This window comes from Mus caroli, chromosome 11 (genome assembly GCF_900094665.2).
Source record: "Mus caroli chromosome 11, CAROLI_EIJ_v1.1, whole genome shotgun sequence".
In the NCBI taxonomy this organism is placed as follows: domain Eukaryota; kingdom Metazoa; phylum Chordata; class Mammalia; order Rodentia; family Muridae; genus Mus; species Mus caroli.
This window is the reverse complement of record NC_034580.1, coordinates 89,628,938-89,645,388: the sequence shown is the minus strand read 5'-3', so window position 1 is coordinate 89,645,388 and position 16,451 is coordinate 89,628,938. Positions and strand designations below refer to the sequence as shown.

The 16,451-nt window shown below is 38.4% G+C and overlaps 1 protein-coding gene and 1 pseudogene across 17 annotated transcripts in view; one reads left to right on the top strand and one right to left on the bottom strand.

The window, feature by feature from the left end:
- Mbtd1 (mbt domain containing 1) overlaps positions 1-16,451 on the bottom strand; it is a 61,268-nt gene that overhangs the window by 17,443 nt on the left and 27,374 nt on the right. For 14 of the 17 annotated variants that reach the window (XM_021175711.2, XM_029483025.1, XM_029483028.1 and 11 more), the window contains 7 exons: positions 16,311-16,451; positions 14,848-14,971; positions 12,810-12,892; positions 4,100-4,217; positions 2,299-2,433; positions 1,700-1,788; positions 930-1,164 (listed from right to left, as the gene is read on the bottom strand). In XM_021175711.2, coding sequence (XP_021031370.1) covers positions 930-1,164; positions 1,700-1,788; positions 2,299-2,433; positions 4,100-4,217; positions 12,810-12,892; positions 14,848-14,971; positions 16,311-16,451 — 925 coding nt within the window. The remainder of the gene's footprint in view (positions 1-929; positions 1,165-1,699; positions 1,789-2,298; positions 2,434-4,099; positions 4,218-12,809; positions 12,893-14,847; positions 14,972-16,310) is intronic. The other 3 variants (XM_021175705.2, XM_021175716.2, XM_021175704.2) reach the window with 2 other exon arrangements.
- Positions 10,625-10,991, top strand: LOC110306210 (annotated as a pseudogene).

Sequence of the window (16,451 nt, the reverse complement as noted above, 5' to 3'; positions counted from 1 at the left end):
TCACTCTGTAGACCAGGCTAGCCTCGAACTCAGAAATCCGCCTGCCTCTGCCTCCCAAGTGCTGGGATTAAAGGCGTGCGCCACCATGCCCGACTACCTGTCAGCATTCTTGAGAAGACCAAAAACCACACTTCCTTGAAGGGTTCAAACTCACAAGGTATGTAATATTCTAAAACACGGCAACCCCCCCCCCCCGCCCATTTTCTGCATTTATTGTGGTGAAAATAGTAACAACCTTTTCTGTCTTTAGAGCACATGCATATATGCTATTACATTTACATGCACATATGCTATCACAGTGCTGGTAATTCCACAATAAGGGAATTACATTATCAGCAGCTTTTTTGTCTTTTGGTGTAGTACTGGAGGTTAAAGAGCAGGCCTCGCAAATGCCAAGTACTCTAATACTGAACTGTCTCCGCAGCTCTTTTCACTTTTTGTTTTGAGTGAGGAGCTCACTACGATGCTGAGGCTACTCTTGAACTTATGATGAATGATCATGCCTGACCCTCCTGCATAGCCGGGACTACAGGCCTGCACCACTAGGCCTCTCTAGAACAATGTTTCCTGTGTTTCATACCATGTCTAGTTAAGTTCAATCTTGCTATTTAGATTAAAATTATGTGGAAAGGAATTTCCTTATAGCTTTCAAATGGTCTGGATAAAAAAAATAAGAGTAGGAATACAATTGTAGTTGTGAGAAAGGGATTAAAATTGTCTTTTTGTGCTAGAAATAAAACTCATGGTCTCATGCATGAATGTACATTATTTTAAATGGAGAGGAAGTGGAAGGAACATAAGGAATTAGTACTCTATTGTAGAATAATCAGATTAGAATGCTATTTTGGATCTATACTTTGTAGGAGAAACAACCAAGTAGTTATGCAATCTAACTAATATTATCGAAAGTTTTTGTGACAGTTGCTTACCTGATCTCTTGAATCGATGGCCTATGCTTCTTGACCATCCAATATGGTGGATTAAGGGGCTGTGCATGTGGCACCAGAAGTCGTCTGTTCTATCTTCACTCTCTTCATACACCAGCCGTAGTCGTCCTCCAATTACACTTTCCACCACTGCTACTCTTGTTCGACATAAATGCCTCTTGTCAACTACTTCTACTCTCATGCAAGGTTTGAAAGGATATTGCATACTCTCAGAAACCTTCAAATAAAAGCAGAAAAAAAAATCTTGTTGGAGACTTATGACAACGGTCTATATGCAGCTTTAATATTGCCCTCCCTCCTTGCCTGTCTGTCTGTCTATCTATCTACCTACCTATATTTATGGGTTTATTCTGTAAATTTTGTTCCCCTAGAACAATGGTTCTCAACCTTTCAAGTAATGGAACCCTATCTACCTATCTATGAATGAATGAGAGACAAGGTAGACCTGGCTGTTTTGGAACCTGCTACATAGATATCGCTGGCATTGAACTTACAGATATCCACCAGCCTCTGCTTCCCAAGTGCAGAGATTAAATGTATGTATCTCCAGGCCAGGCCTGGCTCTCACTCTTTAGCCTACAGGTTAACTTTAAACTTCTAGCCATCCTTCTGCCTCAGTCTCCTCAGTGCTGAGATTATGGGTATGAAAATGTACTTGGTATTTAACAGTTCAGAAATTACAATTCTGTAAAAGTCCTTCTAAATCATTCTTTTAAAACAGCTCTTCAATTCTTTAAGGATCCTATTTTTACCTTTTGTGAGAAATCAGGAGGAAGTGTTTTGGCACCAGTAAGTCTTTTTACTAGAAAAGCTTTCCAGTTTGTATATTTATGTTGAACAGCTAAAATAAAAGAAATAACTAGTTATCCTTTAGCAGACAGAACTGTTCCACAAATTAATAATAAACCCCCCCCAAAAACAGAGAAACAGGTTAACAACAAGTTATGAGTATTAAGGTGCTTAAAGGTAGCAAGCATGGAGAAAGTATACATCTTGCTAGCATAAGAATTAATTGACATAAAAACATCCACTTCAATTTCTGTATTACTTTAGAATACTATGTATAAACCACCACTTAGATCTACATTTTTAAATGACCGTGGGCTGGGAAGTTGGCTCAGTGGTTTAGAGCACTTGTGCTGCTCCTGTAGTACTAGGGTTTGATTCCCAGTGCCAACTGGAGGCTCACAATTGGTTAGAATTGAAGCTCTGAGGGGCTCCAATGCCCGCTGTGGGGTCAGGCATGCACTTATTCATGTATACATAGATACATACAGGCAAAATATTCATACCTATAAGACAAATGAATCTGAAGTTTAAAACAGAATTAAATGACCATGAGGCCACTCACTTCTAGGAGGAACGAGAGGTTTTCCACTAGCTGCACACCAACCAACTGGATGAATATCAGACCCACATATATTGCACCAGAAGTCCAGAGAAGAATCATTTTCAAATCCTTCATATCTCAAAAGGGCATTATAACCTAAAGTCAACAAATCAATCATTACATAGTAAGAAACAAAATTAAAATGATACAGCTTTTAAGGTAATGGCTGTCAAGCTTTGCTGTCCCCTTGTAACAGAACCACCTGCTGTTTATTAACAGAGGTGCCCCTTCCAAGGACTCCAGTCCTATGCTAGGGAATGGGATGGTGTGGAAAATCTGTAAGTCCCTGGCCAATACTGATCTGTTGGACTACTATTCAACTTTGAGAATCCCCTGTTAATACAAAGACAACGCTTCAGAGCATAGCTTTTTCCTCTGTATTTCTATTTTACCTATAATTTCTCAAATGCTTAAGATGGCGAACACCACAGTGGGAACACGTGGTGTGGGAGGACACTTTCCTCAGAATGGGTACTTTTCTTTTGAGGTAGGGTCTCTTGTAGATGAAGCTGGCATCAAACTGATTGCAGGGCTGAAGACTCTTCCTCCACCTTCCAAGTGCTGGGATGATCAGTATGATTAACATTTCCCAAATCGTTCTTAAGAGGTTTGTTTTTGCTGTGTGTGTGCGTGTGTACGTACATACATGCACATGTAGGCAGGTCAGAGGACAATCTCAGTTACTGGTCCTCCCCTTTTACCCTATTTGAGACAGGATCTCTTTGTTGTCTGCTAGTGTATGAGTTTTTGGGGGATTTTCTTGCCTTTGTTTCTCTGTACTAGGCCCTGCCTCTCCAAGGCTTACTACCAAAATAGTAAAGAATATACTTGGAAGACATAGGAGGCAAAAAGAAAAACCAGAAATATAAAACCAGAATCAGTAATTAGGAATAATTCTTGGATAGTAAATGTGCTATCTTTTGAACAATTTACATGCAAGTGATTTAAACATCTGGGACATAAATGGTGTCTTTAATATATATATTAACATATATAATATACATGTGTCTCAAGGAAAAGGCCTGGGTCTGAGTGGATAGGAGAAATTACAGAGTGAGTCTAGGACTCTTGCCAGAGTGATCAAAGGCACAAATGTAGCTTACTAGGAGAGGCCTTGCCCAGCACACTCAGGCCTTCAATTCATCCCCTCAGCACTCCTGGATTCCTTTTTTTTCTCTGAGATAGCTCTTTCTGTTGTATGGGCCAGGCTGATCTGAATCATGCTATATAGCTGGGGCTAGCCTTGAACTCAGAAACCCACCTGCCTCTGCCTCCTGAGTGCTGGGATTAAAGGGATCAAAGATACCTCCTTTAGATAGCTCTATGGGCAGTGGATAGTAAAGCAGTATTTACTGTTATTGGGAGACAAGTTGGAGATTAAGTCCATTTGGCTGGCTTGGAATACTGTTTGTTTTAAATGGCTGGAAAGAACTGAAATATAATGTTTCCTTCAGATAAAGTTGTGACAGCTTTATGAGATAGACTCAAATGTCATGAATAAAATTCTACAGATATATACATTTGTTTATATGCTGTTATAGTTGTTCACAAGTTAAAATGAATAGAGACAGGAGTGTAATAGACTGCAAACACCACAAATCCAAGAATATTTACTGTCTGGCTATGTATAAAAAAAAAATATCTGCCAGCTCCTACACATGTATTATTTGTTTTGTAATAGTTGAAAAATTTGTATACATTTTTTAAAACAAAAGTTTGCATCCCTGGCATTTTCTAGTAAATCGCCATGTATGTTTTTCACCTGCTAATTTTATAATTCCAGCAATCCAGAAGACTTTGGTAGGTAGACTGCAGTCTGTATTGGGAACTTCTATCCTTACATTTTCCGAGATATCACCCCAGCAGGTCCCCATAGGTGCCTGTCATACAAAAATTATTAAATTATCATCTTGGTAATATAAGCATGAAACATCATTCAAAATTAAGTATCACCAGTAATGGAATATCAAATAAAGTATTTTAATCCACCCATTTTTTTTTAAATGCATAGTTTCCATTCCTTGTAAAGAATTTTATTTGAAGAAAGCCAGAGTCAGGATCAAATTCAAGATAGAAGACAGAATCTACAAATATTAGACCTATGTTGACTTTGAAATCCAACAGATCAAATGTGACATTTAAGTAACAATTATTCTAAAACCTGAATCACAAACTTGGCGGACATCATATGAAGCTGACTTGAAGAACTTAGTGTTTTTAACGTGTACTGAGTGAAAAGTACTTTACCCCTTAATTTCTAAAAATCTTGCCCAAGAATAGAGAAAAATAATTAACAGGCTTCATTCAACGTGATCCAGAGAACTAGAACAGGTATTTGAAATGCATGTTAAATCCACATAATGTAAATACAGTCTACAAGACAGACAGGAAAAAGCAGTGGAAGGGTAATTAAAGAGGGAGTTGAAGAGATCTGGGAAATAAGGCCCACAGTAAACAGTTAATTTATCATTTCAAAATTTATTATGCAACAATTACTATGAGAAGAAAATTTCCAGTGTTAGAGCTGTTGGCCACTGGTTAGGATGGCAACCGAGCAAAGTACTTAAGAGCATAACACCTGCATTTCCCAAAAGGTAGCATGTTCCCGAACCATTCTACAAGTCCCTAAACTACAAGGTCATACACAATTACTTGGATTTTATGCAATAAAAAAATTAAATCAAGTACAAGAGTTTATAATTATTCATTAGTGCTGAAAATTCTAATTTCTGTGGCCCTGGATAACCAACATTTTCATGAAATGTAGAACACTAGACATAAAAACGGTGAGGTTCCTGAAGACCTGATAATAGGGATACATCAGCTAAAAACAAAACAGCCTCAAAACTAAAAGATAAGCAAGCATAGACATCAACTAGCAAATACGGACATTGGGGAAGAAAATATATTCTGTCAAAGGAAAGCCCCTAATAAATTGTGATGGTAACCCAGAATCCAGTCAGTCTAAAGCAACATTTAATTCCTGTCCTCTAAACAGTTAATAAATCTCTGAAGGAAACAGAATGTCAAAAAAACAGTGAATTAAGATAGATCTAGAAGCCAAAGACACAGCAGTTAATGGCTAACACTTTGAGTAAGCAAGCAATGAATACACCTTACTCACTTGGAGACATGCCCAATCTCAATTGTTTGTAATTATGGGGAGGGAACACGCATCTATCTTCTCAAGAGAGGAGTGAAAAATAAAACTACTCCCGTCCCCCTTTGACATAGGGTTTTGCTATGCAGTTCAGGCTGGCCTGGAATTTGCCATGTACATCACACTGGCCTTCAATTTGAAATCCTCCTGCCACAGCCTCCCCACATCCCAAGTGCTAGCCTTATAGGTGTGTGTGCCATCATACCTGCTTTTCCTTTTTAAACAGGAAGACTGGACCCTTCAGGTTCTGCTACCTCCCCCTACATCACTCTAGACTGTAGGGCCATCCCTAATGCCAGCAGATATGATCAGAAAAGGAGAGGCTAGAAGAAAACAGGTAGTAAACTAAGGTAACATATATTAATAAAGACCATATATTTGTTTCTTGTGAGGATTAGCAACCGGAGAAGACAGGTACAGGTAAATGCATGCATAAAGCTGCATTAAACTGTAGTAGGATAGCTACTCTTTGCTTCCAAATCTGTGAATGTGACTTACTGAGAAGAGGCATGGTTATGCTGACATGCTACAGGTTAGGTGGGCACAATACTAAATGAAATTTGCATACAGGACTCCTTTCTGAGCTAGGCTTGACAATTGTGCTGATTCTTTTTTAAGGCTTCAGTATTATTTTTGGAGAAAATATCTTCTAGTGTTATTCATTAAAGAAAAGACATGTCAATGTTTATTTAAAAACAAACAACAAAAAAAGTAATGTTCACTTGAGTGGGAGATCTTTGGTTTGGTCCCTATAGTCTGGATTGGTATAGGAGAAAGTAGCAGAAAGTGACATTTGTTCTTGCCTGTAAGGTTGTGGTTCTGCTAGGCCCTCTTAAACCAATCCATATAGTTCACTCTATGAAAAAAAAAATGAAGAAACAAACATCAACAAGATAGAGCACTACAGTTACAACAGAGTATGTGCTCGATGTGTTGAAATAATAGCAATTTCATATATAAATCTGCCCTTTGGTTTTAAATGAATATTCTTTTAAGTGTGGAAGACTGAATGACCCAGGGCTTGACAGCCATCTTCATCCAAGTCATCTGCCTTCTCTTGCTGGCAGGAGGGACACCTTGAAAGTCTGGATTGGCATAGCATGAACTAGCAGAACCATCATTTACAGGTAACAACAAATTTACCTTCCAGACTCAGGATGCGAGGTCTACCTCAGGCTCCTCCCAAACAAGGAAGATCTGCTCCACCACTTCCTGCTTCAGGGCCACTCGTGAGAGCTATCTGGGAGCGACTCTCCTTCCCTGCAAAGTAAGCTGTCATCAGGTCCTGTAGAGATGGCCAAATCCAAATGCTGAGGGGTCCCCAACACAAATGTATGATAACCTTCATCTATCTATCTGAAAGAAAATAATCTGGCAGGAAGTCTTATTTCCTTTACTCCAAGAACATTCCCAGATAGTCCAAATAGTCCAGATGACTGGTATTCTGATTCTCAGAGGGCACACATGATGCTAACAGAGACAAAGATTTCCTTCTATAACACTGCTAAATGGCAGTATAAATGGGCAGAGGTTAAGACTTGAAGTTGCAGGTAGGAAACCAAGAAAAGACTTTATCCCCACGATAAAGCAAAATTCATCATTATAATTCCTCAGAACAACAACAAAAAAGTATATGCTTACTAAAGTTTACCTATTAGAGAAAGATTAAATAACATGTGGTCAAAAAAGACAAGACAAGAAGCTGGGCACAGTGCTGCACATCTGAAATGGCTGCACATCTCAAATGGCAGTACTTGGGAGGCTGATGCAGGAACTCTGTGGGTTTGAAGCTAGCTTGGGATACATAGCAAGGTCCTTTTTCAACTTCCACCCTGTCCCAAACAAATCAAATCAAATCAAAACAAAACAGAATTTTACCATTATCTCATTCTTTCTAGAAAATATACTCACCTTTTGATCTGACACTAGAATCTATTGGGTGTGGGGTGGAGGGGATGCTAGCATAGAGATGTAGGGTGCAAGAAAGATGGAATGCTTGAAAATGTCTGAGAAAAAATGCTATAAATATGTAAAAAAAGAAAGCAGAGGTCACTAATTTAAAACTTTCCACCCCCCTTTTGAGACAAAATCTTACTCCGTAGCCTAGGTTACCCTGAAATTCACTTTGTAGATTAAATTAGTCTTATACTTGCTGTGATTCTCCTGCCTCAGCTTCCCAAACAAGGAAGCCTTTTAAATGCCGAGATTACAGTTATTTTACTACTATGTTTGGGTTTAAAACTCCTTAATAAAACAAAACATAGCTTAATCACTAGGAGACCTCCACCAAAAGCCAGCCACCAGCCAACCAACCAACCAACCAAAACAAAAACCAAAATCCACTCTGGGAAAGAGTACAAAGTTAAGACAGTAACATAGGTTTGCATTTAGGGGCTTCCTTTTAATTTAGATTTTCCTGTAAACCCAAGGCAGGCAACTTCTCAGTGTGGGGCCTGCTACCTTTGCAGAGAATACACTTCATGCTCCTGATAGTGTGGGTGGAACACTAAGTGCCAGAAACCAACTCAAATTTTATTTTCATTAGAAAGTTATTTTATAATCTAAGATAATACACAGAGGTTCTATCTTTAGTTATAACTAAGATGAAGTTATGTATTTTCCGGAGTTCTCGCTGCGTGGGTCAAGGACAGAGGGCAATTTACCCTAAAAGGTAATTTTAGTAGGAAAAGTATTTCTCATAGACATTTAACTAAGAAATTATATCATGAATTCTACTTTCTATCACTAAAATAAGTGTAATGATACACATTGCGAATAAACAAAAACTTATTTCTTCAGAAAACTGCACCCAGGTCAGAAACAAAAACAACATAAAGACTATTAATATAATGATACCAGGTATACTCATGGAGGCAGCATGAAAAGGTCAAATAAACTCTGCTTTCAAGTTGTGGTAGATCATGTCTCCAATTCTAACATATAAGAAGCTGAGGCAGGAGAACTGCTAGGAGTTCCAGAATATTTTAAAATATTAAATCACCCCCCCAACCCATATCATAAACCCCAGCACCGTTCCCGCAATCCCAAGCCACAGGGCAACCACACATTCTCACAGCCCTCTTACAAGGCTTAGGCGATAACATTCTGAATTCCAGGTCAGCCTAGGCTATGGAGTGAGAGAGACTGTTTCAGTTCTTTGCAAATCAATCAAACCCCCCGCCACGATATAGATAGCTGTGAATCTGATGAATCTATACAACATATCTAAATGTATATTGCTATATTGATATCATGTACATTTTTTTCCTTGTGTAGATACTAATAACCAAGAACTAGAAAAGAGCTGAAGAAATGACTCAGTGCAAGCTGCTCTTGTAAAGGATTTTAGTTTGTTTCCTGACACCCATATGTCAGGGGTTCACAACCACATGAATTCCTGCTCCACGGGATCTGCCATCTTTGGTCAACATGGGCATCTGTACTAGGTGTGCATACCCACATGTAGGCATATACATAATTAAAAGTAATCTGAAAAAGAACTCAAAACTTTAAATTGGGAAAATTAAGTTTAAAATTATAATCTAGCTTTACTGAAGAGATGGATGGTCTAGGTGCTACGAAGTTTTGAAGAAGTAGCCAGCTTTGTGACTACACTACTATATCATAGGCCATTCTTTTTTGTTTTAAGGTTTTTGATAAAGGTCTGATTTTGTAGCTAGGTGGGCCTGGAGCTCACAATGCTCTTACCTTAGCTTCATGACTGCTGGGAGAAATTTGTCACCATATCTGGCTGATTTCCACCTTAAAGTCATCAAGGAAAGGGTGACCAAGGCTTGGAGACCAAAGTTCTGACAAAGTTTACTCTGTCTAATCAGTACGTGTAGTTTCTTGCTGTGATTGAGGTCTAAGTCAGATTTAATCAGGTAAGAAATAATATATGAAAGGACAAAAGGGATTCAGTTTTCACTGTAGACTTATCTTTTTGGTGGTATTGAGATCTTATCAATTTGCTCAGGCTGGCTTTAAACCTGTGAACATTTTATAGCTGAGACTGGCTATACTAGTAGGATTGGTTCCAAAGACTATTTATTTACTAGTCAAAGCCATGGTATATCGGTTTATCACCTTGCTGGCCTGGCACTCAGGGTATCTTAGGCTGGCTGTAAAAACAATGGCAGTACACTTGGCTTAGTCTCTTAAGTTCTGGGATTATAGTTATATATCACCATGCTTGCCTCTAAGATGTCTTTACTTCTAAATTTTATTTTCATTTATGTTTTTATATGTGTCTTTATGCATGTCATACAGGTCATAGGCATCAGATCTCCATGCAGCTGAAGTTCTAGGCAGTTCTGAACCACTTAACATGGGTGCTGGGCATAGAATTTGGATCCCAAGTGAGTGCAATATATACACTTTATTTGCTGAGCCATCCTTCTAGCCTTATAATGTACTTTGTAGAAACTTTGTTTTTAGAAATTTAAAGAATTTCACACTTGAAAATGCCTGACTGTTAAATGCTGATACAGGGTATCTGGACCCTTACTTGAGAGGAGGTCGATTTAGGTTGGAGAGATGGCTCAGCAGTTAAGAGCACTGTCTGCTCTTCCAGAGGTCGTGAGTTCAATTCCCAGCAACTACATGGTGGCTCACAACCATCTGTAATGGATCTGATGCCCTCTTCAGTGTACTTTATGTACATACAATAAATAAATCTTAAAAAAAAAAAAGAGAGGAGGTTGGTGGTTAAGCTGAGATTCCAGGCTCAGGATTCGGACAGCACACTTATACAATTTTTGTTTCAATCAGACAGCTTTGATTTTGCATCACACAGTAGAGATGTGTATTTGTAATTAGGTTTGAAAAATAATTTCCACCAATGCAAAGGTGCCTATCTAGTACCTAAGTGGGCAAGAGGGCAGGTGTCCAGTCTCTAAGAAGAAAACCCTACTAGAGAATGTGTTGTGTTAAGTCTTAGAAGGATGATGGTATGAGACAGGGGCTCTGCTTCCAGCAATTCCTGGAAACAGCTTTCCTATAGCCCAAACCAGTAACTTTTCTTAGAAAGGTATCAAATGATCTCGGGGTGGGGGTGGGGAATATTGGAGAGTCAAGTGAAGATTAAAACTGAGTTTAGGGGCGGCCATTTCTTTTAGCGCGGGTCGCTTGGGTGTAGCGGCAGCTGCTCCGGTCACGAGGGGCGGGCAGCGGCGGAGTCGGCGGCTAGCGGGGTGCAGCGCTCGCCGGTGGTCGCGATGAGTCTACCCCTCAACCCCAAGCCTTTCCTCAATGGACTGACAGGGAAGCCAGTGATGGTGAAACTAAGTGGGGCATGGAGTACAAGGGCTACCTGGTCTCCGTGGATGGCTACATGAACATGCAGCTTGCAAACACAGAAGAATACATAGATGGGGCGCTGTCTGGACATCTGGGCGAAGTTCTAATAAGGTGTAATAATGTCCTCTACATCAGAGGCGTTGAAGAAGAGGAGGAAGATGGAGAAATGAGAGAATAGCATCGTGGATTTTTTTTATATATATATGTATTTCTATACAATAAAGATTTGGGGTTCTTTTTTTTTCAAAAAAAAAAAAAACTGAGTTTAGCATAAGGTCTACCTCTGAAATCAAATGACTTCAACGGAAAGCAAATTGTTACAAAATCTCAAGGTCCTTTCTGGAATCATACTTATTTTCAGGGTATAATTACCTGCTCTATGACCATGTCAGTCTTAAAATAGCAAAGCTTTAAGCAAAACCAACCAACTTAATTACTGCAAGAGATGTACTCACTGAGAACTTTATGTCATATAATTGTTCTAATATACGGACTTGAAATGAAACACAGTTTCAGGACCTTGAGATGTTATTTTAAAATTATCCTGGCTACTTATATAAAAAGGCTTGATCTAATTCATGACATAAAACATTAAAAAGAGGATCTGAAGAAAGATGAAAACCATTTAAAAAGAGGAAATAGACAGATGTGGCAGGAATCTGGGATGAAGACTTACTATGGAAATTCTGAGCACCTCAGCACCACAGAGCAGCACACTGAGGACTGTGCTTGTGATTCATGTTCTGCAGTGGCAGGGATGGGACCGTCTGTGAGTGGCTGTCTACACAGCCTGTCCTGCCACTGACTGATACCCAGCTCTGCAGTTCTCTTTCTGGTTGTACATAGCACGGCCACATACATCACCCAGTTCTCTATAGCTTCACATTATTTACTAATAGCACAGCATGAATCACTCACTTGACGCAGATCAACACTAAAATGCAAAAGGTTGCATTTTAGGTTCTCTTAGATGGCATAATACAGACAAAGGGCTTAACAATTGTAAATTAAAGGAAAAAACCAACAATTAATGCACTGGGATTTAATACACATTTACACCAGTGAATTAATGTGATTGAGTCTGATAAAAATCCTTCTTCACTGGCAGAATTAAGTGAGAACTCATTTGAATTTCATGGTAAGAAAGCATGTGCAGTTTTGTTCACATGTTGTTATTTAATAAAGCCCTTGGCAGAATGTTAAGTGTGAACAAAAAACTTCATTAATTTACTTTTTTTCTATTCATGTAGGCACAAAAACAGTTTTTGTAACTTAATCATGTCAAGAAATATTAGAGCGAATTATCAAAGATTAAAGTAAAATGACATGACACTTTTTTTTTTAAAAAATTAAATGCTCTGAAAAGAACATCTTTCAAACTGATTTTAAGAAACAGACCACGTATTCCAGCTTACAAGAAAACATTCCTGCTGCTTCCTTGGTGTGCGATTTTTTTTTTTTTAAACATTTGAAGGCAAAACAGGACTGGAGGAAAGATACCTCTTTTAGAAATTACTTGATCAAATCCCAAAGTTCTTGAGATAAAAGTCTTAGGCTGACCATGTGACATGCTAGCAGCCAGCCATGTGTGTTATAGAACACCCCATTTTCATGTCTCCAATGGCTCAACATCGAAACTGGATGAGACGGCATTTCTTTTCAAAATCATTTCATATTGTAACTAAATCATTTCATATTGTAAAAGGTTTTTTGTTTTTGTTTTTTAATGTTTGAGGCAGAAAAGACACAGGGCCTTCAGTGTTCTAGGCAATCACCTGTCCCTAAGCTATAATACCAAAAGCCCTCAATAGAGGCTTTATTTTAAATGTAAAGATTTTATTTACAAAACACAAGAAGTTATTTTTAGCTATTAAGTATAATGATAAAGGAGAAACATTTTTTCTCTTTTAGTATAAGCAAACACTTTCTAAGCATATGATGATGATGAGGTGCTATTGTGCATTCTGATTTAAAGATCACATATTTCATGGTATGGGAGAAATTCTATACTCACATGCTTAAAACAGGCCACTGGAGCTGCTATGAAGCTATTGCTGTTGATGTAGTTACCCCAGCTGAAGCCTTCCACAGAGATTGCTGAAATAAAATAAATTTAGATATAACTCTCTAATATTGTCTTTATAAAAATTTATTTATTGTTAAGGCCTAGGTAACAGTTATCTGGCTAGTCTGCCATTATAAGGAAACTTTCTCATGTTTCTGCTGTTACTAGGAAACTTTTTTTCCCTTTTTAAAAAATTGTATTTAATCTTTTTTTACAGTCTAGATTTTATCCCCCTCTTGGACCACCCTCTGACTGTTCCACATTCCCTATCCTCCCATACCCCCCTCCCAACTCCACGAGGATTCTCCCCCCCACCCCCAACTAGGAAACTTTCTAATGCCAAGATCGATTGCATATTGTTATGTTCTGTGCCTATGGAAACCAACCGCGATACAAGTTAGCAGAACTTCCTGCACCTACGTATAAGCTTTTATGGTATAAGTTACCCCTGGGATAGATTCAACATAAGAGAGACACCTGCAACAATTTAATAAACTATTTGGAATAAGACTTCCATTTTGAATAGTGGTCTAGTAAAGTTTTAAGTTCCCCAGAACTTCCTGGAAACTGACATTCTATTTGGCAGAGAGAGAGATGTGAATTTGAGTAGTTGACATCCTCGTAGACAAGTTAGGACATGATATTAGACAAGGGAAGTCCCCTGACACAGTTAAATACTGCAACCAATGGGAGCAAGATAAATGTACAAAGACATGGTCCTAAGGAAATCCCCTATCCCTAAATCCTGATGGGTGAAATAACTGGGCATTTATGTTTGTGTATTATGGGCTTAAAAACCCTGTAGGATCTTAACTCAGAGTCATGATTCAGTTCCCGAATCTAGACCATGGGCCTGGCCGACCAGTCCTGGAGTGTATGCTAAATAAACTAGCTGTATGTGTCTGAGATCGGTGTTTGTGATGTAATTCCTGGATCCCAACATTTACTTATTTATTGTGTGTTGCAGTGTATGTGGATGCAAAAGCATGTGTGTGAAGGTCACAGGATAGCTTCTGGGAGTTGGTTCTCTCCTTATAGTATGTGGGTTCCGGGGACTAAATTCAGGTTTCTAGGCTTGGTCTCAAGTACTCTTACCCGCTGAGCCATCTCACTAGCCTGAAAGTTGCTACTGTTTATTATTATTATTGTTGTTGTGGTGGTTTTGTGAGAAAGGGTTTCTCTTTTCTAGACCTAGCTGTCCTGGAACTCACTCTGTAAGACCATGTTGGGCTCAAATTCAGAGATCCACCTGCCTCTGCCTCCCAAGTGCTGGGATTAAAGGTGTGCACCACCACTGTCTGGCTTTGAAAGTTATCTTTTTTTAAAACTTGAAAGGAATAAAATTAATTTTTTAAAAAGAAAAACTTCAGCGGAATGTGTTAACACATGCCTGTACTCAAAGCACTTAATAGGTTGATGGCAAGGGATCATAGTCAACTAGGGCTATATAGTAAAACCCTCTTCTAAAAATGCACTCAAATATCACCAGAATAATAATAAAGTAGCTAAATAATAGAAGTTTTTATTGGTTAAACCCCTGTTTTAAGTACTTGCTATGAAAAGTATATCATATTTCAAGAGTTTCATGGATTTTCAGGCATCTACATGCACTTTACTGGTGCTTAAATGACACATATTTTAAAACATTTAGATTTCATATTTTCCTTTTGGTTGTGCTATGAACTGAATGAGGACCTCACATACTATGTGAACACTATCACTGAACAAGTGCCTTTCCAGATCAGAGTTCGTATTTTCTGATTAGGAATGTCCCACTTGTATTTATAAATATAATACCATCAGCATAACATCTTTGTGTGTCAATTATTCCCCTTTGCAACAGTTAACCAACCAACCATCTGATAACAGGAAGCACACAGTCTAAATGTGCCAACAGAAAACACACAAAACTCAACGCAACCCGAGGTTAAAATGCTGTTATTTGAAGCTAGCTGAACAAGTAATATCTCACCTTTATTACACTTACCAGAATTGCCTGCTTTTGTCTTTGCTTGATTTTGCAAGGTAGCTTGATACTGAGCATAGGCAGCTAATTTAGCAACTAAAGGTTGTTTTTGAAGGACTTTTGCTTTCTTTGTTGGAGGCTTACCCTGAAACAAGAAAAGTTAAGTAAATAGGATTCTTCTTCATCCCTTCACAACCAAAATCTAACACGACTGCATACTACTCATTCTGCTTACATACTGAGGGTTTAGAAAATTATTAAAGCAGAGAAAACATACAAGGAATTTTAACATTAGAGGTTTTCTTTTTCCCTTTCTGAGTTCCGCTACATTGTAGTTATCTAATATGGGAAGTAGAGCTGGCACAGACTAAAACAGCAATATGCGAATTAATATGTTAATAAAAATTATATCCCATTTAATAAAATGTTAAAATACAGGCTGTGGTGGATATTCAACTTCTTCTTAGAGTAGACAGAATCAGGGTTATTCAGTCATGCAGTTGCAAAGCAATGCTACTGATATGGTAAGAGTAGTCAACTGAATGGTCAAAGAGCAAGTGACTGAGGTTTATACCTTTAGTGCTAACGCAAAAGGTCAGTGACATAATGATCATGGCCAAATTCAGTGTGACAAACTGCATCCATTTGGGTACAGACCACTGCTCAGGATCTTTGGGAACTGTCTATCTGAAATATAGAAATACATCTAAGTGATGTATTTCCTTCATCTAGGGGATTTAAATAACTCTTTCAGTGCTATGTAATGATCACAATACATTAAATGAGAGAGAAAAACTGTGATCATACAAAAGATAATTACAAAAATCAGTACTATAATGTCTTAAGAAATTTTAGATGGTATGTTAACAACTGAGTTAAGTAAGTCAAGACACCAGTACTTGGTCAGCACTAATATATATTTAAAAGAGGATGATTTTCTTTTTATTTCATGGATGTTTTAAAAAAGGTGAGTTATGTCAATCAAACATATTTGGTTAAGGTATCAAACTGGATGTACTCAAAAGTACAAAGCTGAACCTGCCGTTTAAAGTTGGGGTTCACCCCAGCAATAAAAACCCTAAGAGCAAAGAATAAAATCCAAAGTACAAAGCAAAGTTGAGGGAAGAAAACAAAACAGAAGGACCCCCCAAATGAATCATTCTCTGCCTTGATAGGAACTCAAGGACAAATTGGGGGGAGGACCACCAGAGTAAATAGCTGTATGTTCTACATAGAACAAGGTGTTTAATTGTACTTATGTGGAAAAAGGTCTTATTCATTTATACAGATCATTTACAGCTTATCTTGGATATCATGCTTTCACTGTGTAAGATGCTTCAGTGTATACCACTTGTGGCTCATACATTCCTAACAGTATAGGCTGTAAACCACGGGCCCATGGGCAGAGGTGGAGTGCAGTGAATCAGTCAGATGACTGGGAGTGAAAGTCATGGGAAACAGGAAGAATAAGAAGGTTTCTGTACCGTTACCTGAAGTCTGGCCAGAATGCTTGCCTTCTTAGAGTTTGACGAGTAACTTCTTGAACAGGAAACACTGCAGAAACGTTTTGTTTTAGAGTAAAAAGCATCTCGCACACCGACCATCCCACACATCTCACAGGTAGC